The sequence below is a fragment of the Cibotium barometz genome, chromosome 19 (genome assembly GCF_041138505.1).
Source record: "Cibotium barometz isolate CiBa-2024 chromosome 19, ASM4113850v1, whole genome shotgun sequence".
NCBI classification, from domain to species: domain Eukaryota; kingdom Viridiplantae; phylum Streptophyta; class Polypodiopsida; order Cyatheales; family Cibotiaceae; genus Cibotium; species Cibotium barometz.
Window position 1 is genome coordinate 8,147,205 of NC_141064.1, and position 25,851 is coordinate 8,173,055.

At 42.0% G+C, this 25,851-nt stretch overlaps 1 protein-coding gene across 1 annotated transcript in view; it reads left to right on the top strand.

Moving 5' to 3' along the window:
• The first annotated feature begins 14,715 nt into the window (after positions 1-14,715).
• LOC147628184 (putative protein S-acyltransferase 16) overlaps positions 14,716-25,851 on the top strand; it is an 86,283-nt gene continuing 75,147 nt past the window's right edge. Inside the window, exon 1 of the mRNA XM_086813227.1 lies at positions 14,716-14,861. Within this exon, the coding sequence (XP_086669353.1) occupies positions 14,824-14,861 (38 nt within the window). The 5' untranslated portion in view covers positions 14,716-14,823. The remainder of the gene's footprint in view (positions 14,862-25,851) is intronic.

Here is a 25,851-nt window from a genome sequence, read left to right on the forward strand (position 1 = left end):
AAAGATCGCCTATTTGCAGGCCTGATCAAAGGTGGAGGAGTCCTTGACCAACATGTGGTCGTGAAGCCTTGGATTGTGCAAGCCCAAGAGGAAACGCTCAATTAATTTCTTATCACTCAAATTTTTCCTCTTTGCAATGCGAATCAAGGTACTTAATGTGTGAGATGTAGCCGTGTAATGTTTCCTTTGGTCCTCGTCATCCAATTGGAAGAATTGGATGACGAGGCTCCTTTGGGGCCCGTAGGGTGCAAATCCGAGAATAAAGGCCTCTCTCACTACTTTGAAAGCGCTTTTATGCCAAGGGTCCAATGATTGGAACCATTGCATAGCTTTGACTTCAAGGTTGAGTCCAAGTAGATGGCTTTTGGTTGCGTCATCAAAAATTTCAAATGCTTGACAGATTTGGTTAAAGACCTTGATGTGGAATACAGGGTCCCCAACTCCATGGGATTTTTGCCCACATAGGTTTTTTATGTGATGTTTGTGGGTGCAAGTGTTATGACACTCCCCTTCCTAGAGCTTGTGCTAAGCTTGGAATGCCAAGTTGTGTCGTAAGGGGAGCTGTTGCACGGGTGGGGGTGGGGATAGATCTTTGGTGGATAGAGAAGAGAGTATGTGAATGTGCTCAAGGCGTCTATCCACGCTGGGTGCATGTATGGAGGGGCCCCAACTTCCACAAAGTATACTTACTACTACTTAGTTATACTTTTATATTTGTAAATTGAACGAAAATAATAATGTGTAGATGGATTTGTAAGTGCCATGCAGAGAGATCTATTACAGATGTGCTTGTAATCTTAAAAGATTGGCGCAATCCAAAATATGAGAGCACTATGTATACATAGCAGCAACTTTGAGACCTTTGGGATGCAAGGATATACAAGAGATGCCCATTCTCCCTTGACTTTCCAAGTGGCAAATTTCCCAAGAGTGGGAAGGAGATGTATACTCGGGCTTGTAAAGCGAAGCAATCAACCATTATATAAACTATAAAACTAGATATTTCACTTTATTTTAAATATTGTTTCTTATATCTTTTCAAATTGTGAATTCTATTGTGAAGCCTAGAAGTCTACGTGACAAATCACATGTTGAAGGCAAGGGCAAAGGTCTTATGAAAGATGAAGGGGAAAAAGTGCCAAAAAGGGATGCAATGAAGGGAAAGGGAAAAGGAAAGTCACTACAGGAAGAGAATGACTCTAATACCTCTCCATCAAAATATGATAAAAGCGATTCTAATGATAGCACTCACAAGATCAAGGCAACCCTAAATGTTGAAGAATTTGGTCATGCAACAACACAAGCATGGCACTTTTTTACTTGAGGTTCGTTGGTATTATTGTTACATTGTTTGGATACTAACATAGATTAAGTTATGGATTCAAATAAGCTTGGCAAGAGGTGAAGCACCAAATGCACCATTGTGACCTATTAATCCACCTAGCTTGGGTGACCTGACTCCAATCCAAATGAATTTGCTAGATATGATTTTACTCATTGGTAATGATAATATAAAGAATTTGTGTGGTGCATGGACTTACAAAATGTACGCTTTTTAGGATTGTTTTGTCATACCACGTTAGTAGTTCTCATGGCTCCAAACGAACATGAAAGTGCTAGTTCCTCTACCATTATAGAAACCTCGGTGTTAATAGGTGTAATAATCAATTGTGACCACGTGTGAAAAGATTGTAAAGGTGTGTCTTTTATATCTTGTAATAACAATTGATGTATAACTCTACTCAACATGGTGTGGTCGGACATCATTCTACAAAGATGATGGCATTTGTTAGGGATCCTTTGAAGATAGGTCGTGCACTTCTGAACCAAGAGTGTCCACCAGAGCTAGAACATGTCTTTGATATGTTGTAGAAAGCCAACGTGGGAGACATAAACTTTACTATTAAAGATGTCAATACAAGCATAGCATGTGATTGTATTGTAGTGAGGTTGCCCATAGGAGGTTCTATTTATGGCTACCCCGATGACATTGTCCCACCATGGAATCTCTGCACATGTGAGTGATGAGATGATTTTCCCTTCATTAAGACCTTATGTGTTGTTGTGCATATGTTGCATGTATTTCATGCTTACGTTTTTTATGTATATCATTCTGATGGCACGTAGATGGAGAGGAGCATGCATTGCTTCAAATTTGTGAGACCATCTTAGACGACAATGGCTCTATTATTGTCATCGTCGGTATTGTGTATCAAGTGGCAACTATTATAGCTCACGCCGAGCACTCCGAATTTTCCTTAGACACCTTGGTCAAGAGGAAAGCAACACTAACCATAGAGGTCGCCATTGAGCATCACTTTTTTCTACAAAAAATTACCTCATACTCTTGTGTATATACATACCCTCGTTGTTGCTGCTACCTTCACGAGCATAGTTGGACAAAATCATACACAACCTTTCTCACCTGATTATATCATTGATCCTTATAACATGATGCACTGGGAGACAGATGCCCGGATGGGACAGCATGACAAGGTATGGAGTTAATACTTTTGTGCTCCAAAATAAGGGCCTTATATTTTTTTGGTGGAATTAAGAGAGATGTTTTCTTTGTAGGTGGATCTCAGCGTGGATATGACTTTTGGAATAACCTGTTGAGGCGCCATATAAAGCAAGGGCAAGTGTTAGTAGAGCTTTATGCTAGATGTGGAGATTATGCTATAGCAACATAAAAATTAGGCATGAACATTGTTTGTATTGATCCTGATCTGAAGAGGATGTAGTGGAGGGTGTGTTGACAAAGATTTCATTGTAGTGCAGTAAACATATTTATTTGTGAATATTCAAGTGATTGGGTTTAGCAATTGTTTATGATTGTGTCATGATCTTATTTTTCATATTTTAAAAAAAAAAGAGAAAGAGGGCGAGAGCAACACATGTTGGGGTTTTGCAAATAAGACATCATTCCCCTCTATAACGATGTTTATGTACAACATGTCGCACTAACAAATAAAAAATCGACATTTTCTGTATTGGGTAGATGAATAACGTAGTGAAGCGTTTGAGGACTTGAGGATTTGTACACAAAACATGAGTTAAGTATTATGTGTTAAGAAATGAGAAGGAAATATAGAGAGAGTGAGCAAAGAGAAGGACATAAAGAGTGAGTGAGAGAGAAAGAGAGAGAGGGAGCAAGAGTAAAGAGAAGGGAAGAGAGAGAGGGAGGATAAAGAGAGTGAGCAAAGAAAGGGACTGAAGGAGTGAGAGAGAAGGGTAGAGAGGGAGGATAGAGAGAGAGAAAAAAAAGGACAGAGAGAGAGAGAGAGAGAGAGAGAGAGAGAGAGAGAGAGAGAAGCGAGAGAGAGCAAAGAGAAGGACTAAAGAGTTAGCAAAGAGAAGAGAGAGAGAGAGAGAGAGAGAGAGAGAGAGAGAGAGAGCGAGAGCCAAAAGAAGGATAGAGAGAGAGGGGGAGGATAGAGAGAGAAAGAGAATGATAGAGAGAGTGAGGAAAGAGATGGATAGAGAGAGAGAGAGGAGGATATATATATATATATAGAGAGAGAGAGAGAGGGAATGAGGATAGGAGGTAATAGAAGGATAGAGAGGGAGAGAGAGAGCTACAAAAGAGAGAAGGATAGAGAGAGAGGGGGGAGGGTAGAGAGAGAGAGAGAGAGAGAGAGAGAGAGAGAGAGAGAGAGAGAGAGAGAGAGTAAAGAGAAGGATATAGAGAGAGAGAGAGAAAGGGAGAGCGAGAGCAAAGAGAAGGGTAGAAAGAGAGAGAGAGCGAGAGGGAGGCGAGAGTGAGTAAAGAGAAGGAGTGAAGAGTTAGCAAAGAGAAGGATAGAGAGAGAAGGAGAGCCAAGCGAAGGATAGAGCGAGAGTTAGCAAAGAGAAGGATAGAGAGAGAGAGCGAGAGCCAAAAGAGAGAGAGAGAGAGAGAGAGAGAGAGAGAGAAAGGGTAGAGAGAGAGAGAGGGAGGGAGGCGACAACGAGTAAAGAGAAGGACTGAAGAGTTAGCAAAGAGAAGGATAGAGAGAGAGAAGGAGAGCCAAGAGAAGGATAGAGCGAGAGTTAGCAAAGAGAAGGATAGAGAGAGAGTGAGAGCCAAAAGAAGGGTAGAGCGAGAGGGGGGAGGATAGAGAGAAAGTAAAGAGAAGGATAGAGAGAGTGAGGAAAGAGATGGAGAGAGAGAGAGAGAGAGAGAGAGAGAGAGAGCGAGAGAGGGAAGGACGATAGGAGGTAAGAGAAGGATAGAGAGGGCTACAAAAGAGAGGAGAGAGAGAGAGAGAGAGAGGGATAGAGAGAGGGAGTGAGAGGGAGTGAGAGTAAAGAGAAGGGTAGAGAGAGAGAGAGAGAGAGAGAGAGAGAGAGAGAGAGAGAGAGAGGGAAGGGGCATAAAAGGTAAGAGGAGGATATAGAGAGGGAGAGGAGGATATAGAGAGGGAAGGAGGATAGGAAGATATGAGGTAAGAGAAGGATAGAGAGGGAGGGTGGGAGAGTGAAAGGGAGGGGGAGAAATGTATGGTGGTAATAGAAGAGAGAGAGAGTGTTAGCAAAGAGAGACAAGGATAGAGAGAGTGAGAGAGGGAGGGTGGGAGTGAAAGGGGAGGGAAGAGAGAGAGGGGGAGGGAAGAGGGTGGGAGAAGGAGAGAGAGGGTGGTGTGGGTTGGGCTGGGATGGGTTAGGCTGGGCTCGGCGATGGTGGGCGGAGATGGTGGTGGCAATAGTTAGAGAGACATTGTTCAAGTAGAGAGAAAGGACATGCAAGAAAAGCTCTCTCCACCAAGCTCCCTCAGTGACCATCCCCAAGTGCATGTACTTTGTGGCTCCTCAGCAAGTGAGACATACTATATTTTCCTACTTCTTATAATATGCAAAGGATCTGAGTCATTTGAAGATTTGTGTTCCCTCAATGGTTACGTCTATCCTTCCTTCAAGGAAGCTTGCATTACTAGAGGGATACTAGAAGATGATTTTGAATGGGTTGCATGTATAGAGGAAGCATCATCGATGCAAAATGCCTTGCACTTGAGATGTCTTTTTGGTACTATATTGTTGCTTTGTGAGCCTTCCTGTCTATGAATATTGTGGAAGAGATTTCGAGAAGCAATGATAGAAGATTTTCTCTTCCAATTGGGAAGCAGGGTCAGTTTACTGGTACTAAAGTCTTGGAGACTGAAATCATCACTGGTACTAAAGTTGGTGAAAGAGTATTTCTTCCGGATTACCTTTATATGAACGGAGACCCAACTACCATTCACCATGGGACGGAGACAATTTCCTGTGCGGCTGGCATTTGGCATGTTAATAAACAAATTACAAGGCTAAACCCTAAATGTCTTGGGGTTATATTTGGTGACTCCAGTGTTTAGTCATGGGGAATTGTACGTTGTGTTATCACGAGTATGGTCTCCTCATGCTGTGAAGATGTTGCTTGAGGATAATGCTAATGTAAAGTCTTCATTTGATGACCTTTAAAGTTATACACCTATGACAAACAACATTGTTTATAAGGAGATCTTGAAGACTTCAGAGTGACAAGTCAGGTTTCTTATTTAAGTTATGTGTTTTGATTAATTTTGTTGTGATTTCTTTTTTATACGCATTTTTCCATGGTAAAAGTACTTATTTTTTTTGTTGTTCATGTTTTAACAGACATGTTTGAGGTTATCTTACATTGGATATGCCTTTGTCAAGGATAGCAGGTTAGTTGCTCTCTATTGCATAACTTTTCTTGATTGTAAAGTATGAAACATGACATCCTATACTGATATCTGTTTGTACACAGCCACCTCTATGGTCAGCTCCTATTTACTACGGATCACGTTCGAGAGATTATGATTGATGCATACAGGGATAGGTATGTATAAGGGTAGTTATTAGATCAGAGAAACATGGTATAAATATGTATAGATAATTGTATAATCTATTTGTTATTCTTTGATTTTAGGATACTGGCTGACAGTGTTACATTTATGGTGAGAGTTGTCCACGAAGACTTTGAGATGTACGAAATTAGTGTCCCGGATGAAGAGTGGGGTGTTTATTTATTTCGGAGAGAGATGGAGAGATGCTTTGTAACTTTTGAAGGGTATTCAGTACTCGATGGTTGGCTGTTTCTTACATCCATCATCGTATGAGTTTTATACTAGAGCTCCTCATGTACCATCCACTCAGTGTTCTATTGTATGAGGTAATCTTGATTATGTTTTTTCTATTATATTTTTTCTTGAGATTTTATTTATCGTTGTATCGTTTGTGCAGGTTCTTTTCGTTCATCGACAATAGAGCAAGTGGGGGACGGATCACCGCCTTACAATACAGAGCGTATTGTGAGACAGATGAATGATCCTTCTTACTCAAAATTACATCCATGTCTCACATAGATTTATAGAGATAACAAATACCATAATAATGTAGCATACAAAAAAGCAAAAAAAGGGGACCAATATCACAAATTCTAAAAAAATGCATCACACAAAAACTTATCTAAGTCAACAATATATGTATCCATATAAGTCATCAATCTAAGTCAACACTGTCAGAATCAACAAATTGAATTCTTCCCCTTATGAGGTCACTTGAAATTGTGTATACTTAAAATGTGGCCTTAATCTTGGAGAAACCAAGCATGTTTTTTTGTCCGGTTCTTTGAAGATAATTCTATGTCGAAACGAATCGGTTCTTTTTTTAAAACCCTAGCCACTCGAGCGACGCGCAAGTCCAATACTAGTAAAACTTATGGGTATACAATTTAAGGGGTTTTTTAAAATTTGAACTAATAATGCCTTAAAATTTGAAACTAAGATACGAGTGAAAAATGAGACCATTGGAGGTTTTAGCTGTGTACTTAGAAAAGAGATCTAAATGTTAAAGTCTCCTAAGAGAACACAAGGTACTTGAACATTTATCCTAGCAATCCAATCCCACATGCAACTCCTAACCTTGTGATTTTGAGCCCCATTGCAACCGAAATCTTATTCTAGGAATTGATTGTGGAAAGATAGAGAATTAATTCAATCATAAAAACCATTGCTTGTAAGCTTCAACTAAATCAAAGCAATTGAAAAATTAAACACTTAAACAAAAATACTTAGCTCCAAAAAGACCATATTGGGTGCAATCTTCCCCCCTCTTGTGCGTGGCCTCTCCCCACACAAGAGTATTTCTTTATTAGCTTTCCTTTTCACCAAAATTAGGCCATAGCCCCCAAAATACAAGATGTGCTTTTTAGAGAGCACGGCACTCTTCTTTAACAAAAATAGAGTGTCAAATTGGGACTAGGGTAAAGCCATAGGCTTTAATAAATTCCACAAAAATAAATGTATCTTTCCTAAAGTTCAAAATGGAAAAATCATTTAATAAGATTACAAGCTACTATGCTTGCCAAAAATGAAATGTGATGATCCAAGACATTTCTTCCAAAGTAAACTCTTCAATTCCCATAGTCTTCATCACCTGAAAATATAAGCCCAATTAATTATTAAATTAATCCCACAAATATTAAACAGGCACAAATCATCACCAACTCATGACTACCAGGCGTAAGTACCCCAGGAATCACCCTGCCATACAAACCTAACTGAAATAATCATAGGTGGCCTCAAACATACGTCATATACCGCACGTATTAATATTTATAGTGGTATCACCCACGATATTAACCTAGCCGGCATGACGCAAGAGTAATCTAGGCGTCCCCAAATTACTCAAGAGGGGATAAATAATATTTTTATAGAGGACTTAAAATATATTCTCATGACATCCCTCTTGCTTGAGTTTGCAATTGTCCTCAATTGCGGATTTGCTGGGTTTGAAAAGAATGAAGAATTTCAGGGTAAACTCGAAAAAATTTCTCAGGCATCCATTTAGCATCTTCTTGTGGATGATTCTTAAAAGTCAAAAGATACTTGAAGTATTGATTACCTGTCCTTGTTGTTGTTATTTCTTGGTCAATGATTGCATCAGGAACTAATACTTCTTCCTCTCCTTCAATAAGAGGTGGTTCCTCATATGTTGGGTGAGTAGGAAGTGTTCCTCGAAAAGGTTTCAAGAGATGGATATGAAAAGAATTGTGGATATTCCAATTAGATGGAAGCTCTAGTCTATAGGCCACATCATTAATCTTTTGAAGGATTTTAAATGGCCCATAATATCTAGGCGCTAGCTTCACTGTAGGGAATTTTTCCATACTCTTTAATCGACGCTTTTCAATTCTCAAAAGTACATAATCACCTTCTTGAAATGAAAAATCTTTGCGCTTCCTATTTGCTTGAGATGTATACTTCTCTTGAGCTCTTTGAATACAATCACGCACTTCAGATAGAATGCGATCAAAGTCTCTAACATATTGGTCGGCTGCTTCAATCTTATGAGAGAGTCTAGTAGCCGGAATAGGCAATGCTCTTCCATAGATGATCTCAAATGGTGCTCGACCAGTAATTCTTGACGAACTTCCTATAATAACTACATAAGCCAAGAAAAGATCTAAGATCATGTATATTTCTAGGCGTAGGCCAAGAAGCAATACACTCAATTTTCTTAGGATCTACACGAATCCCTTCGGCCGATACTATATTTCCTAAGTATTCAATCTCCTCTTGAAAGAAAGAACTCTTTTCAGGATTGACATACAATTCATTTTCTCTCAAAAGATTGAACACTTGTTCCAAGTGTTGTTCATGCTCTTGTCGATCCTTGCTAAAAACAAGAATGTCATCAAAGAACACTATAACAAAACTTTGAAACTTAAGGAATATACGATTCATCATACGGCTGAAAGTAGCTGGAGCATTGGTCAAACCAAATGGCATAACCAAAAACTCATAATGACCAGTTTGGGTTCTAAAAGCTGTCTTGAAAATGTCAGATTGAGTCATACGGACTTGATGATACCCAGACTTTAGGTCAATCTTGCTAAAGACCTTTGATCCTCTAAGCTTATCAAGAAGATCATCTACCCTAGGAATAGGATATCTGTTCTTGACAGTAATCTTATTCAATGCACGATAGTCTACACACATTCGGTAAGTTCCATTCTTCTTCTTAACAAGAAGTACTAGAGCTCCAAAAGGTGAACTACTAGGTCGAATAAGGCCTCTCTCTAGCAAGTCTTCTATTTGGCTTTGGATTTCTCTTTGCTCTAAATTGTTGACTCTATAGGGAGCTTTACAAGGCGGGGAATTTCCAGGCAATAAATCAATGCTATGATCCTCAGGCCTAGACTTAGGTAATCCTGGAGGCAGATCTTCCATGAAACAGTCACTAAATTTAGAGATAAAAGAATCAAACTTTGGTCTTTTGGATGTGTCCAACTCAGCATCAAGCTGGTTAACCCATACCATATAAGTTTTGTCTCTTTTTCTTAGAGCTCTCTTTGTTTGAGTGTGACTCAACAAAGGACTCATTTCTCCTTTGACACTGGAGGATAATATTTTCATTGTCCCTCTTTAGAGAAATACTATGAGTGTCATAGTCTATAATAGGATTGTATTTGTGTCTCCAAGGCATACCCAAAATTATATCTACCCCTTGTAAAGGTGCAACTAAGAAATCCCTCTTTTCTGTTAAAGGTTTGATGCATAAATCCAAATCTTTCACTACTTGCATGCAATTATACTTTGTTCCAGTAAATGCTGCTTTGACTTTATAGTGCGTAGGTGAAGAATGAAGATTTAATGCTCTAAGTACCATTTCAGAAATGAAATCATGTGTACTACCATCATCATGCAAAATAAGAACTTCATGTCCATTTATCGTTCCTTTTATTTTAAGCAAAGAATGAACATGAGGTTTACCTTCTTGTTCTGAGTAATCTGGATCGGAATTACCCTCTTGCTCGAATGATTCTTCTTCATTGTCGTCTTCTTCAATCATGTTGACTCGAGCTGCTGCTGCTGGGGTTGAATTCTTGGTACGCTCCGGACAATTCGGTGCTATGTGACCTTCTTTGTGGCACTTGAAACATTTGATAGGCGATGTCTTCGGTTTGCCACCATTGACTTTCTTATTGGTATTCATGTTGCCTTTAGCCTCTTCCTTGCCTTTGTCATGACCTGGTTTATACATCTTCTTTGAAGCATAAAAAGATTTAGTAAATGGTTTAGAAGAAGTACCCTCATGTGCTTTAATCTCTTTAGGAAAACCATTTTTACGTTCTGAATTAGTTGCCAAGGATATTGCAGAAGATAGTGAATGAGGTCGAAACATATTCACATCGGCCCTAATGGTAGATCTAAGGCCCGATATGAACTTCCTTTTTTGATCCTTCTCACTAACTCTATCCACAACCTGTACCTGTAATAAAGTATTCCAAAACTTTTCTACATACTGTGACATAGTTTCCTTTTCCAATTGATGCAAAGTGTCCCATTGGTGCCTAACTTTGGACTTGAATTGTGAGGGTAAAAAGTGCTTTTTAACTAGCCGTTGAAATCTTTTCCAAGAGTCTGGCTTATCACGACCTTGCTTAACTACACTCCACCATAAAGCTGCACTGTTTACCATATGATTGACTGCACATTTAATCTTATCATTCTCTGAAAATCTTTCTCCAGAAAAATAGTCATCTAGTTGACTAAGCCAAGCTAAAATGACCCTAGCATCCTTCTTTCCATCATAATTTTGAAATGTGAAAGCTTTCCGACTAATCTTGGATTCTTTTTGTGACCTTTGTGCTTGCAATGTAGCATTTACAGCCCTTTGAATAGTGTCATCTTCGTCATCAAAAGATAGCGAAAAGTCACGCTTGCGTCTACGATTTGAGAGCTGTCTCTCCAATTCAATACGCTTCTCTCTTTCTTCTACAATTTGATGTTGTAAAGAAAGGAGTTGCTCTTGAATTGATGGCGAGTTAGGCAAATCGGCCATAGTGCTTGTGCAAATGATGTAGATAAATAAAATTTTACTTTATTTGATGTAAATAAATAAAGCAAAAATGAGTACTTATCTTATTTTTCTCCCGCAATTCGATCTTGGTTGAAGCTGAACAAGACGTTGTTCAATGGCTGAATTGAATTCTCGTCGCCTCAAACAAATCCCGAACGATTCCGCGTGATTCAAGAGTCTTGGGCTAGTCGAATTGTTGATGAAATAATTTTTCTGCACTTTGAAACCTGCTGAAACAGTCCTGTAAACCTTGCCCAAACTCTGTAATATTTTTCTGAAATTTTTAGAATTTTTCAGAAGTGATTTCGGAATTTTCTAGCCTTTTCTAGGCAATTTCCAAGCTTTTTAAAACCTGTAAATCACTTTTCTGCACCCAGAAATTTTCAGAATTGGAAAACCTTTGAATTTCTCCTCAAATTTGGAAATTGGGAAAAGTAGAGGTTGAAAAAGGAGTGATGTGACTTGCATAGGGATTGGGAAAAGTAAGAGTAGATTAGGATTAAGAGAAAATTAAGATTATGGAGTGATTAGACACTTTGAGCTTTTTTTTTCTCTCCACGCGTTTTGCGCCGGCAGGCTGCCGCCGGGCGCCTCTTGCTCCAAAAGCTTGTTGAGAATTTTAAGATGGCTTTTGCATGGATTTATCTCCCCCGTTCATTATAGATTTGCTCAACCCTGAAGCTTTCTGATTTCTGAGAGTTACCCGTGAGGTTTTTGGCTATGAGGATTTCATCCATACGGTCAGATTCTGATTTCACAGAGTATTTAGAAAAACCGCTTTTTGATAGAGAGGGATGGTTTTGCAGGGTGGTGAGTGGGTTTGAGAGTAGATCTAGTTTTGAATCTTTGACCTTTGGGTAAAGACCTGCAAAACACCCTTCTGTCCACTGGATAAATTCCTGCACTTTCTTGATTTTTGAGAAGTTGAAGCCCTTTCCTACCTTCTCCACAAATCTCCTAGCCCAAGCTCTGATACCACTGCAACCGGAATCTTATTCTAGGAATTGATTGTGGAAAGATAGAGAATTAATTCAATCATAAAAACCATTGCTTGTAAGCTTCAACTAAATCAAAGCAATTGAAAAATTAAACACTTAAACAAAAATACTTAGCTCCAAAAAGACCATATTGGGTGCAATCTTCCCCCCTCTTGTATAGTCTTCATCACCTGAAAATATAAGCCCAATTAATTATTAAATTAATCCCACAAATATTAAACAGGCACAAATCATCACCAACTCATGACTACCAGGCGTAAGTACCCCAGGAATCACCCTGCCATACAAACCTAACTGAAATAATCATAGGTGGCCTCAAACATACGTCATATACCGCACGTATTAATATTTATAGTGGTATCACCCACGATATTAACCTAGCCGGCATGACGCAAGAGTAATCTAGGCGTCCCCAAATTACTCAAGAGGGGATAAATAATATTTTTATAGAGGACTTAAAATATATTCTCATGACACCCATAGATATTAATGATCCATATTCTCTCACCATTAACAATGATCTCTACTATCAAAATCCCTCTTAACTATAGTCATAACTCCACTAAAGCCTGCCTTGATGCCACCATAATCCCATTCCCCAAAGCAATTCACCCTCGAAATGTTACCAAAAGAGTGGTGGACAGATGTGATAGTAGCACTATATTACTAGGGAAGGAAAAAGGGAAGTCGGAAGATCTTAGAAGGGGCATGGGACTTAAGGATAGCTGGTATCTTGGGGACTGGAGAGATAAGCCAGGGCATACATATTTTAGTCTCCAATATCTTTCCTCTTTGAAGTGGGGCTGGTCTCACTATGATGAGTCTGGTACGGACTTGTCTCATTATGCCACTAGGAAATTGAGAGTTAATAATTTACTTTTGAAAGATCATCTCTTTGTGGAATATACTAAAGCAACCATCAATAACTTAAAAAGGAGAAAGGGAGCTGAGGGTTCTTGGAAACTGTTTGCCAATGAGATGCAAGGTGTCATTAGGGATGTGGGTAAACTCAAAGCTGAGGAAAGGAGAGGTGAGAAAAAAAAATGGTCTACTCTTCTAGAAGAGTTGCTGTTGAAAAGACAAACTATTGGGTTGGATTCTAATGATACTGAGTTATACTTTAAGTGTCAGGGTAATATCAAAATGGAGGAAGATAAATGCTTTAGAGAACATGAATATTGTAAAGTGGAGTGTTGCAAGTTGGAAAAAGAGATGGCATGTGATATGGAACTCTCAGATGCCCAGAAAATTCCAGGTTTTTTGTGTGGAAGGTTTGTATGTGGGCACTTCCTATTGGGTATAAGCTGCAGAAAAGAAACATGGCTAGTGGTGTATGCCCTAGATAGAGGTCTTCTATGGAAAGTGGTAAGCACTTGTTTTGGGACTGTCCTGCCCTAAGGAGCACATGGGGTGAAATGATTAGGTGGATACAGATGGGCTTAAATATGTAATTTTTTTTTTGGGAGGATTGGCTTCTTGGGAAATGGGCAATTAGTGATGAATTCAATGGATTGGTTTTTTACATTATTAGAGCTTGTACTTTATGGGAAATTTGGATTAGCAGAAATGATATTGTGTTTTTGAAGACTACTTGTACAAGACTGCAGGATTCTGAGCTGATGTATAAATGTATTTGCGTGTGTTGGTCTATCTGTAATGTAAACAAAATCTGGTCTGTGGAGCTAGATGTGCTGATTCAGAACTTACAGAGGAATATCTGATAATTATGTCCCCTTTATCTTGGCTAAGCTTCATGCATACTTGGGGTTGTTCCCTAATGTGGTCTTGCTGGATGCAGGTGAGATGCTGGATTGACAAGAAAAGGCCCCCTAGATTTGGGCCTAAAACACAGAGACGGTACCGTAAGGAAAAGTAAGTGGATCATACCTTGGTGGCCTTTATTGAGAACCTGGTTAGCACAAGACCTACTGTTAAGGTGTGGTCAAAACACGAAGGGCTGCTGGAAAAACAATCTCCTCGGGGTTGTACTACTGAGGCTATGATGGAGGCTTGTTTACTGTTGGGATATCAGATTTCTTGGGATCGATCCAGTTTTTATGTATGAAAGATGGGATTTCCTTTGTAAAATTCTAAACGAGTTCAAAAAGGAGTAGAGTAGTGTGGATGTGAGGTAATAGAGGTTGTGAGAAAGTCGGGTTTGGGTGTGATATATGTTGATGGTCTGACTTTGAATAGTTAATATATATACTTTATTGTTCCCAAAAAAAGAAAAGAAAAGAGATCTAAATGGCTTTTAGTGTGACGTGGGAAACCATCCGAAGGGACATGGTGCCTCGAGGGTGAGCTAGCCCGCCCCGCATATTGTGCCTCTATATGGGGAGGAGGTGCAAGGAGGGGCAAAGCACGGACCCATGGTAGGCACCCTAGGAACGCACTCATGCCTACCATGGGGAGGAGGTGCAAAGAGAGGCAAAGCACGGACCCATGGTAGGCACCCTAGGAACGCACTCATGCCTACCATGGGTCCGTGCTTTGCCCCTCCTTGCACCTCTATATGGGGAGGAGGTGCAAGGAGGGGCAAAGCACGGACCCATGGTAGGCACCCTAGGAACGCACTCATGCCTACCATGGGGAGGAGGTGCAAAGAGAGGCAAAGCACGGACCGGACCGGACCCATGGTAGGCATGAGTGCGTTCCTAGGGTGCCTACCATGGGTCCGTGCTTTGCCCCTCCTTGCACCTCCTCCCCATATAGAGGCACAATATGCGGGGCGGGCTAGCTCACCCTCGAGGCACCATGTCCCTTCGGATGGTTTCCCACGTCACATTTAAAGCCCCACTCCTATAATATGAATAGTTTTTTAAATAAAAAAACGCGTGTGAAGTGATCGGCTGTGGCGGGAATCGAACTCGTGTCCCTACCAGCAGCATCAGTCGGGCATAAAGTGAAGAACGGCTAGAGAGAACAAGCGCGGACATCACATGAAACTGGCTCTCTCTTCCATCCGAGCTTAGCCATGGCTGCTCCTTGGATCCTACGTAACTTTCGCTACCTGTAAGTCCTCTTCATTTCACCTCTTCCTGTCCACCTCATCTGGCTTAGTTCATCCTTTTCCTTCGAAAATTGATTTTCTGTTGCCTTTCTGGTGCCGATCGCATTAGAGATTTTAGGGTTTCTGAGATAATCACACCATAACAAGCTTCTCACTATGTTAGATCATCATTTGTGTTGAAAAAAATTGGCAACAACTGATATCAAGCTAAGCACTGGTTTTTGTTTGTGATTAGTTTTTACAATTGATCAATCGGATTATGCGGGCTGAGCTCTTTTTCTTTTTCTTTTGCCTGACGCACTTAGGGTTTTAATGCTTAGATTAAAAGTGCCATAAAGTGGGGAGTGCAGGCACACGGGTGGAGAAGGCATAAAGTGGAATAGGGTGGGCGGAGCACACAATTGAGGAGGGGCACAAGCAAGGAGGGCAGGCCGCTAGAGAGGCGGTAGAGGGAATAAAAAACAGGGACGGCAAGCTGGGGTAGGGTGTTACTGTGTATAGTATAGGACATCATCTTATCAATCAGGGCTGACCTTAAGATTCCAGCGTGTATGAGGCTTTTTCGTGGTAATGATATCATAGACTTTCACTCCTTCTCTAGTAAGAGTGCTGGATCATGCAACATATGATGTTGCACATGAATCGGTGACATGATGCAAATTCAAAAATGCAATATGCAGATGATGGAACATGGCATGTGAGCACAGCAAAGGAGTTAGTTGGAACACCAAGCCTAGCAGATGTTTAGACGGTCAAACAACTTTTGCTCTTGGGCTGTCTGACCTTTACCACTGCCAGATCCTGCTGCTGGGTCACCAGTATCTGAACTCCATGAGAGGGCAATATCAAAACTTGGACCTATGCCTTTACCAAAGTTAAAACACAATACAACTGTCGAGACTCTCGATTGATGTTATGGGCTACCGCACCTCCCAAGAGAGAACTTTACCCATTCACAATCGGAAGAAGCAATAGACAACAACCATTGTTGGGTACTTACCAATGCGTTGAGCTCACGTTCCTTGAGGCTCCCCAAGCTCGCTTTTGGAAGCTCCACTCCTCCAATCTTCACGTCCACGCTGTCACCGCAGAGTTGCTCTCACCACAATGCAAGACAATCTACCTCTCACTCTTCCACACACACATGCATAGAAAAGGAACATGCACTAGTACACTCTCTCTCTCTCTCAAGACAAAGTAAGAGCTCTCATAGCACAAAGGGAGATTGTGTCTTTTCATTATGAGAATTTGCCTTTTATGCAACTGGCCCTTATTCACACTTGGGTGTCCAAACCTTACTAACTAAGGCCTTGGGTGGCCAGTATTTCAAAATGTACAACTTTTATAGTGTCTTTATATGACACTTATTAATGTCCTCAATTGGAGAAGCACCTTTGCTAATCCAAAATGGGATTAACATGTCTTTCTTTTGGTTGATCGATGAGGGCTACGATTAACTTCAGGAATCTCACAGCAGCTACTATATCTGGATCCAAGATTTTGCGCCATGCTCTTATCCATGTGAGCAATTGCTGTCTTTGACTTGTTATATCTTGGAATGTTGATGGCGATAAATGCGGGAAATTGTAGCAAACATGAGAATCCCGTTTCTTTACCTCTTGGAATTGTAGTGGAGTCAGGCGCCTTTTGAGTGGCATGAATAAAGGATCTACTCTTTGTGTTGGTGGAGAGCTCTGGTATTGATAACTATATTCGGACAATGCTAGTTACTTCTTTCGTCATTTCCGACTGTATGCCAAAATTTGCCAGGCAGGGGTTGGTATCATCTATGTGGATAGTCGTGTAGCCTCCCCTTGTATGCACTGGGTGTTGCTTCCGTCATCTGAGGAAACAATAGTTGATCATAAATGTGATAATTCTGATTTCGAGCAAATCAGCTGATTGCGGATTGGCCAGCTTTGTGTGACGAGCCACATTTTCCCATAATGTTCCTTCTCCACCCATCGGTAACAACTCCTCTAAATCTGGCATTGGGGCTCAGAGAGGGTATGGAACGTAAGGTTGTCTCCTTGACTCCATGGTCGAGTATGCATCTGGCAGGATTCTGCTGGTAGGCTCAGAGGGTGTGGTTTACATCAACACCTTGAACATGAGTTTTGGTTTCAAGAGTGGGTTGCATGCACGGATGAAGCCCTCATATTCTGTAGCCGTCAAAGACTCAAGAATATTTTCATCAAAGAAAGGTTGGATATCATCGTCGTGAGAGTGATGGCCACGTACCTCATTGATCGGCCTTGGTGGAGATAGTGTTGGTGCCGGCATCTCCTCGGGGGCGAGAGTGTTAGTGGGAAAATCAATTGGGAGAGGAGAGAAGTGAGAGAAGATTGAATCTGCCTCAGTTTTGTTAATTGAAGATATATTAGGAAAGGGGTTTAATAACTTACTGGCCATGGAAGAGAACACTGGATAAGTAAAAGATGAGAAGGTTTCTTGTGTTTCTTCTTGACCCTCTCTAGAACTTGGGGGCGGGAGGTTGGGCTTGTTAGTTTTCATAAATTCTTGGAGATCACTTATATCATCGATGGTTATATGAGGATATTCTATATGCTCTTTATCAAAATTAAAAATCGCATTAGTGAGCATAGCCTCCAAATGTTTATGGATATTTCAATAAAGTTTTGTAATACCGAAAGGATGATATAATGTAGATTTGGAGAGATTTAGATGTTGATGGGTATTATATACTTCAGTCTATCCATGGCTAATAACCCATTGGTAACTTCAGTCGTTGGGATATCATCTGGGATAAACAGGTCGAGTTTATTGACACTGTCATCCAGGATGTCTGACTGTTGTAGCACTTGACACCAACTACGAAGGTTTAGCACTATAGGATGTAAGGAGAAAAAGAAAATATCAGCTGAGTCAGTTAGAACTATATCCCCCCGTAGGATTCCCATTATGATGGTTGGGTCAGTATCCCTTTCTGTATTTTGGTGAATGAGGGTTAGGTCTCCTAGACCGAGGTCTTCAGTTAAGTTAATTTCATATTGAAGAAGAGAGAGAGTTAGTGTAGATAAAAACAATGTCGAGTTTAAGGAGGGGCCCGAGGAGTTACTGGCAACGAACCTATCTCCGAGGTGCGTTTGATGAGTTGGCGTAATTTGTCTGGTTGGTCAGTTCGTTGGGATCTTTGTTGGAGGGCAAGCTGGCGTTCCAAATCTTGTATTCTTGAGTCTTTTGTGGTGAGGAGTGTGAAGATGGCGGCTTCCCGTACATCTCGAGTAGCAACCAGTTCTGCATATCTTCTATCTGCTTCCTCTACTGCAATCCTAGAAGCTGTGGCGTGAACAATAGCTTCTTCAAGTAGTCTTTGCTACTCCTTTGCCAAGCTTTGGCTTGTAGTCAGCTCTACTAGTGTACGTGCTCAAGCAGCAAAGGAGACTTGTCCTGCATTCAGAACATCCCTCTTGGTAGGTAGGTATTTGGCTGCCTTGCAGGCACATTGGTTTGCTTGGTGGTGCTGGCAAGGCTAGCGGCACTCTTGGTGTTGGTAGTTGTGCTAAGGACTGGACCCTCAGATATCTGCAGATGGCAGTGTCATGGTTTCCTAATCTCTGACAGTGAGCACAATAAAGTAATTGCCTTGGTCTTAAGTGAGGGCATTCGGTGTTTGTGTGATTCTGTTTGTAAATTGAGCACCAAATCAGTTCTCTTCGAGGGTAGAGAGAAGTATTTCTTGACGCTTCTCTCCCATCCTTGACTTTTAATTTCTCCAAGATGGCATTACTGAGTTCTTCCATTGTCATATTGCCAACTTGTTTGCTCTTGGTCCTTGTGTCTTGATGACTAGAGACTCGCGATGTTGCCACTACTAAAGCTGCCTTGGCGTCTTCTGGTTGCGGCAAATCAAGCATATTGTCCTCATGAGTCATATTCAATTGCTAGCTTACAACAAGTATTTAGAGTAGCTGGTCGGGCTAACTGTAGATAATCATGCATCTTATGATCTCAAACTCTTCTCCGGAAGCAAGGCAATAACTAATTATCAGTTATCCTTTCCCTCAACGCCGATGAAGAGGGTTTTTCTTCCTCTCCAAGGCCAGAGAATCTTAGTCCTTCTTCCATGGATTCCTTACTACTTGTTTCTATGGTGGTCAAATTCCTCCAAGCTGAAACACTCAATTGAGTGCTCGCCAAGCGGCCTAAACTAACGCTTTTTTGGTAGGAAGAACTTGGGTGATTTGATGCATTGTCGTCAGGGGTAAGGTCGTCTCCAATGAGTTTCCCAGACCTCAAGTGCATGAGAATGTGTTTCAACAGGCGAAATCACTACTTTAATCATTTCACCTAGTTTTCTGCCGAATTGTCTTTTTTGGTTGTGAAATAGCATATCTCCGTGAAACAGCACACAATGGATCACGTCGTGAAGTAGCAGGCAACAGTTCATGCCGTGAAATAGCTTGTTGTTCACGTCGTGAACTCTTTTTCACGCTCGAGAGACGTGAGCTCGAAGCATTGGTAAGTATCCAACGATGGTTGTTGTCTATTGCTTCTTCCGATTGTGAAAGGGTAGAGTTCTCTCTTGGGAGGTGCGGTAGCCCATAACATTTTTCTCTCGTTTTTCTCCTCTCGTAGTTGATTTTCCCACTAACACTCTTGCCCCTGAGGAGATGTCAGCACCACCAACATCTCCACCAGTCGATCGATGAGGTACGCAGCCATCACCCTCACGATGATATCCAAGCTTTTTCTGATGAAAATATTCTTGAGTCTTTGACAACGGCAGATATGAGGGCTTCATCCGTGCATGCAACCCACTCTCAAACCGAAACTCATGTTCAAGGTGTTAATGTAAATCATACCCTTTGAGCCTACCAGAAGAATCCTGCCGGATGCATACTCGACCATGGAGTCAAGGAGGCAGCCTTACGTTCCATACCCTCTCCGAGCCCCAATGTCAGATTTAGAGGAGCTGTTACCGATGGGTAGAGAAGGGACATTATGGGAAAATGTGGCTCGTCACACAAAGCTGGCCAATCCGCTATTGGCTGATTTGCTGAAAATCAGAATTGTCACATTTACGATCAGCTATTGTTTTCGCAGATGGTGGAAGCAACACCTAGTGCATACAAGGGGAGGCTACATGGCTATCCACACAGATGATACCAATCTCCACCTGGCAGATTTTGGCATACAGCCGGAATGGCGAAAGGAGTACCTAACAGTGTCCGAATACAATTATCAGTACCAGAGCTCCCCGCTAGCACAAAAAGTAGATCCTTTATTCATGCCACTCAAAAGGCGCCTGACTCCACTACAATTTCAAGAGACAAAGAAACGAGATTCTCATGTTTGCTACAACTTCCCTCATTTCTCGCCATTAACATTCCAAGATATAACAAGTCAAAGACTTTAATTGCTCACATGGATAAGAGCATGGCGCAGAATCTTGGATCCAGATATAGTAGCTGTTGTGAGATTCCTAAAGTTGATTGTAGTCCTCATCGAAATAAAGACATGATGGATTTGACGTGTAGCAGCTTTGCTTTGACATGAATAGAGGACCAACTGAAAGAGGCATGATGCTTTACTATCATCGCCTAAGGTGTCTTCCAGGGTACATGCATGTCACGTTCGAAGACATGGTCGACACTAGTTTCTGGACTCCCCACTCAGCATTCTGAAGAACCCTTAGAAAGCTTTAGTCCCACCGCAACTTCTATAGACACAAGTTCGGTGACTAGGTCTTTCGACCTAGGTAAAGGTTATGAGGATAGAACCTACATTAGGTAGGGGGGGATGTTAATCCCATTTTGGATTAACAAAGGTGCTCCTCCAATTGAGGACATTAATAAGTCATGTAAAGGCACTATAAAAGTTGTACATTTTGAGGTACTGGCCACCCAAGGCTTTAGTTAGTAAGGTTTGGGCGCCCAAGTGTGAATAAGGGCTAGTTTTATAAAAGGCAAATTCTCATAATGAAAAGACACAATCTCCCTTCGTGCTATGAGAGCTCTTGCTTTGTCTTGTGAGAAAGAGAGAGTGAGAGTGTACTCTAGTGCATGTTTCTTTTCTATGCATGTGTGTGTGGAAGAGTGAGAGGTAGATTGCCTTGCATTGTGGTGAGAGCGACTCGGCAGTGACAGCGTGGACGTGAAGATTGGAGGAGTGGAGCTTCCAAAAGCGAGCTTGGGGAGCCTCAAGGGACATGAGCCCAGAGTATTGGTAAGTACCCAACGATGGTTGTTGTCTATTGCTTCTTCCGATTGTGAATGGATAGAGTTCTCTTTTGGGAGGTACGGTAGCCCATAACACCCACTCTACAAAAGGATGAGTTTTCGCAATCACCCCCTTGCCCAACATACGCAAGTTGGCACTTGCAAAATCCAAATCACGGGCGTTTTCTTCGCCGGTTTCTCTTCTTTGACGCAATGTGACTATAGAAGCTCCAAAGTTGCTCCAAACAAGAGGAGGGCACAACATGGTTGAGAATGCGAATAGCCAACTGCTGTAACTTTGGTCCATTTGATCCAAAATCCTCCCACCACAAAGCTGCCCGAACCCGAGTCCGATCCTCTTGTGCATCAGGGCAACCATACGTGCCATGAACAGATCTATACACTGCAAGTGAGTCTCTTATTTTGCGCCTTGCACCAGAATCTGGCACCAATCTCTCTAACATAATCCGCCAACCACTGTTCACCTCTAGATCATTTTCTTGACCCTTGCCTTGAAACTTGGGGTCCAAAATGTACGTTGCTCCATGCAAAGGAGAATGATATGCATTCCATGATCCATCTGACACAAAGCTCATGAACCATCTCATGCTTGCTCTTGAGAGTATTCTCCTCATCCTCTTCATCATGATCAAATTGCTCTTGCTCTTTAATGAGCTCTTTCAATTGCTCAATCATCTTGTCCATGGTCTCATACACTTTCCCAATGCATGGTTGCATGCCATCCACAAGCCTCAACAAATGCATTATGGGCTGCACCATTGCATCAATGTGACGTGCATCCTCCTAAAACTCAAGATCTTTAGCATCATCATTGCATTTCCACCCTCCAGTAGTAGAGGCTAATGGAGATGTAGATTACTCATTACTAATGAAAACCTGCGTCAATGCGGCACTACATGTACTTAGCCGGTCCAACATCAGAAAGTTATATGCAAACCGTGTCTTCGAGTACTTCAAGAACTGCTTGCTTGATTTTTAACTAAACTCATGTTGTAAGAATTGATGATTCAACACAAAAGTGACCATGTGACTTGCCCTCTCAATCCAAGGCAACTTCTCTATATCCTTCCTCAAATTATTGAGGCAATGTGCCATGCAAAATGACACTGTCACATGTGGATACATCCCTTCAACAATGGCACCTGCTGCCATCCACAACAAATCCCACAACAAGGTCACTAGCAACAAACTCTATTGCCTCTGTCCACTCTAATGCAAGCACATCAGCACTCATCCCAGTCCCTGATGCATCATGTGACGAAATGAAATACATCTCTCCTCGAGAATGGGCCACTACCCCATGGATAGACCTCTTTTGTGTATCGCTGCAACCATCAGCGAGGATGAGAGACACTCCATTCTTTTTCCACATATGCTTTGTGTTCTCCTGCAGCTTGCTCTACAGCACGCCCCTCTTTCTCAAGAAGAGTGGTACGCAAGGTCTTTGAGGATGGGGGGGTGTAAGATGGACCATACTTGCCAATCTTCCTCACCATAACCTTGAAGTACTCAGATCTGGCAGCATGGGATGCAATATGATCATGAAAAAAGAAGCGAGCCACTGCCATATCAACATCCTCCTTTCTCTTGGGATCCCATTTCTGATCAAGGGTGCAAACCGGGAACTTATTAGACTATTTGGTTGGGTGCTTGGGGAAGCCCAAGTGTGTGTCAAGTCCTTGTCCAAGCCCCGAGAAAATGTGTCCTGTCAAAGTGTCAAAAGGCAACCATTTATATGGTCAAAAGCCTTAAGTCTTTGAGGGGCCATGGGCACCCTTGGTGGGGACCAAAAAGGGGCAAAGGTGGACCAATAATTGGACTGATAGAGGGCGCCTATGTAAAGAGACTTTAAGGGCACATCTTTTGAGAGCAATCCTAGCTCTTGAAGCCTATATAAGAGCAGCCACCCAAGGGCATAAATCATCTTGCAACCTGTGAGCTTGAGGGTCAGCCCAAGCATGAAGTGGCAATTGACCCTTGAATAGATTGCATAAGGGGAGCATAGAGATCAACCATATCATCATCTGAAGGAGAAGGATGATGTCTGGCCAGCCTGTAACCCTAAAATACAGGTCATCAAGAAGGCCATCTCTGGAGCAAAAACGCACAGCACATAGGCGGCCTATAGCAGCTAGAAAATACAGGCCGGCCAGAGAACTGCACCAACGGGGTACATACAAAGAGAAAACGCAGCTCTATCTCTCAACCTCTCCTTCATCATTTCTGTAAATTTCAGCAAGCCCTTTAAGCAATCTCTTCTCCATTCCATTGAAAGAATACTTCCGCATAAATCGCGTATCACAACAAATCACCAGTGTCTCAAATATTTGCTTAACAGTTTTGCTACCAGTTACGGTGCTAGGATTTGCTTTCTCAGTTTACCTTTCAGATGTTGTAGCAAATGTGAAGGCCACATCTAGTGCATACCATAGAAAGTTGCCATAGTGACTATTTCATGCCGATGAAGGCAATCTATGCTGAGGACCCAGACTTCAAGGAGCCATGGAGCAAATGTGTACATAGCATTGCTTTACAGCACACCATTTGTGGTGGGTGGTTGTACTACAGGGGTCGACTTTGTGGTGGGTGGTTGTACTACAGGGGTCGACTTTGTGTCATCAAGGACGGTGATTTCCATCAAGTGCTTTTGCATGAAGCACATAATGTTCTCGTTTCAGGACACCGTGGCGAGGGCTTGACATTGGAGAAGTGATCTTGTCTTTTCTTTTGGCCTCGCATGAGGCAAGTGCATCAATATGTACGGTTCTGCCAATTCTGCTAGAAGTCAAAGCTAGACACCAAGAAAGTTGCCGGTAAGCTTCACCCATTGCCAGTTCCAGAGTTGCCATGTGAGGACATTTCTATGGACTTTGTGGTTGGATTGCCAAAGAGCCGGAGGTTGTATCCTTACAATTTGATCGGTTGAGTAAGGAGACCTACCTTATTCATTGCAAGCTAGATGCGGATGCTCAAGAGGTGGCCAAGCTTTTTCATCCGGGAGGTGTTCAGCTTATGTGGACTTCCAAAGAGGATCGTCTTAGATAGGGATCCAAAATTCACTAGAGCATATTGGAGGGCCTTGTTCTATCTATGGTTTGGGGATGAAGTTATAGTTCAATACCGCCTTTCATGTTGAGACAGACGGCCAGACCGAGAGCATGAACAAGACTATGATCACAATGCTGCGGTGTTATTGTCACGAACATCAGACTCTTTGGGAGGAGTACTTGCCACCATTGGTGGAGCACGCCATCAATGATATAGTGTAGGTGTAACTAAGAAGACTCCCTTTGAGGTGGTATATGGTCGTCCGGTTATTAACCCGATGACCCGAGCTCTCGAAACATCCTCAGGGAACCATGGTCTATATTAGGTGGTTCAGAATCTGGAAGAAATACAGAAGGCACAAACAAAGCAAGCCCGAGAGGATGACAAGCATCGTTGGGATAGTACCTTCAAAGAAGGAGATTGGGTTTATTTGAAGATCATGAAGTAGAGGCTCAAACAGTTCAGGGAAGTTGCTTCTGAACTTACTCCAAAGAAGAAAGGTCCATTCAAGATTATCAAGAAGCTTAGTGATGTAGTCTTCAAGCTGGAGTTACCGAGCCTTTGGAGGATGCATCCAATGTTTCATTCGAGCAACCTTGTGGAGTATCATGGGTCAAAGTTGAGCGCTCCGCCAAAATCAAATGAACCCAAGATGGTGAATGACGGAGGATTACAAGAGGTCTTGGTTGAGAGGAGGTTGTTTTGCACTAGTACAAGCGGGGTTCTTGTCAGAAGCAACTACAATATTTCCTGAAGGCTATCCAATCCAATAAGCAGTCTGGTTTGATGAGGATCAATTTGCGGACGAGTCTCACCCGTTGTTGAGAGCTTATCAGTAGGCCATGTAGCTAAGGACAACTACCATTCAAGTGGGGGAGAATGTGACACACCTACGAGTATCTAGGGCACAACCCCCAAGCATGGACTAGCTGGACATCAGATAGCAGATATTAGGCAGCATGCACAGAATTCAAGACACGTGCATGTGCCGCTTGGTAGTGGTCCTGTGGACTGCTGCCGTTAGCCAGGCCGGAAATAGGTCGTGGGCAGCCTTTTTCAAAGGCCGACACCATCTGAAGTGGCCAACCAGCACCTCGGGTGCATATATATACATGCACTAGAAAATCACCAAAATCATTTGCATTTCTCAGCACTAGTCTTTCTATGGAGTGTGGGCTAGCTGCAAGATCTTTTCTACTAGAGATTCATCTTTCTTGTACATAATACAAATGAATAGTTTAGGAATGTGTGTGTGCTCTATGTGTTTGATTCGGCCGCTCTTCTTTCTATCTCTAAAAACCCTAGCACATAAGCACAAGTGTTCTCTACATGCAGGGTGGCTCGCATAGTGCAGTCGGCGGTGCAAGGTCCTGCAGGAGATTGAGAGACATTTGTTAGCAGTCATCTCTTGTCTGTACATTACACACTAGGGCCTTTGTTGTGGGTGTGCCCGCCCAGGTAGGTGTGTCTCCATTTTTCCCCACTTTCCATGGTGCTTTCCCAGTTTTTCTGGATGTGGGAGGGCTGTTTTTTTGCTGTCGGCTGTTGTCTTTTGCTAGCCGACTGGACATTTGCTACCCGACCTGTTTTCAGTATTGGTTGACTTAGCTTTTCCTGGCTGACTGATGTTTTTTCTGGTCGCGAGCATCTGTGGCTGCTGCCGGCCTGTTTTGGGCTGGCCGACCAGCAACCTAGGGCCATATATATTGGCCCTGTCCCCCCACACTCCGTTGTACGGATC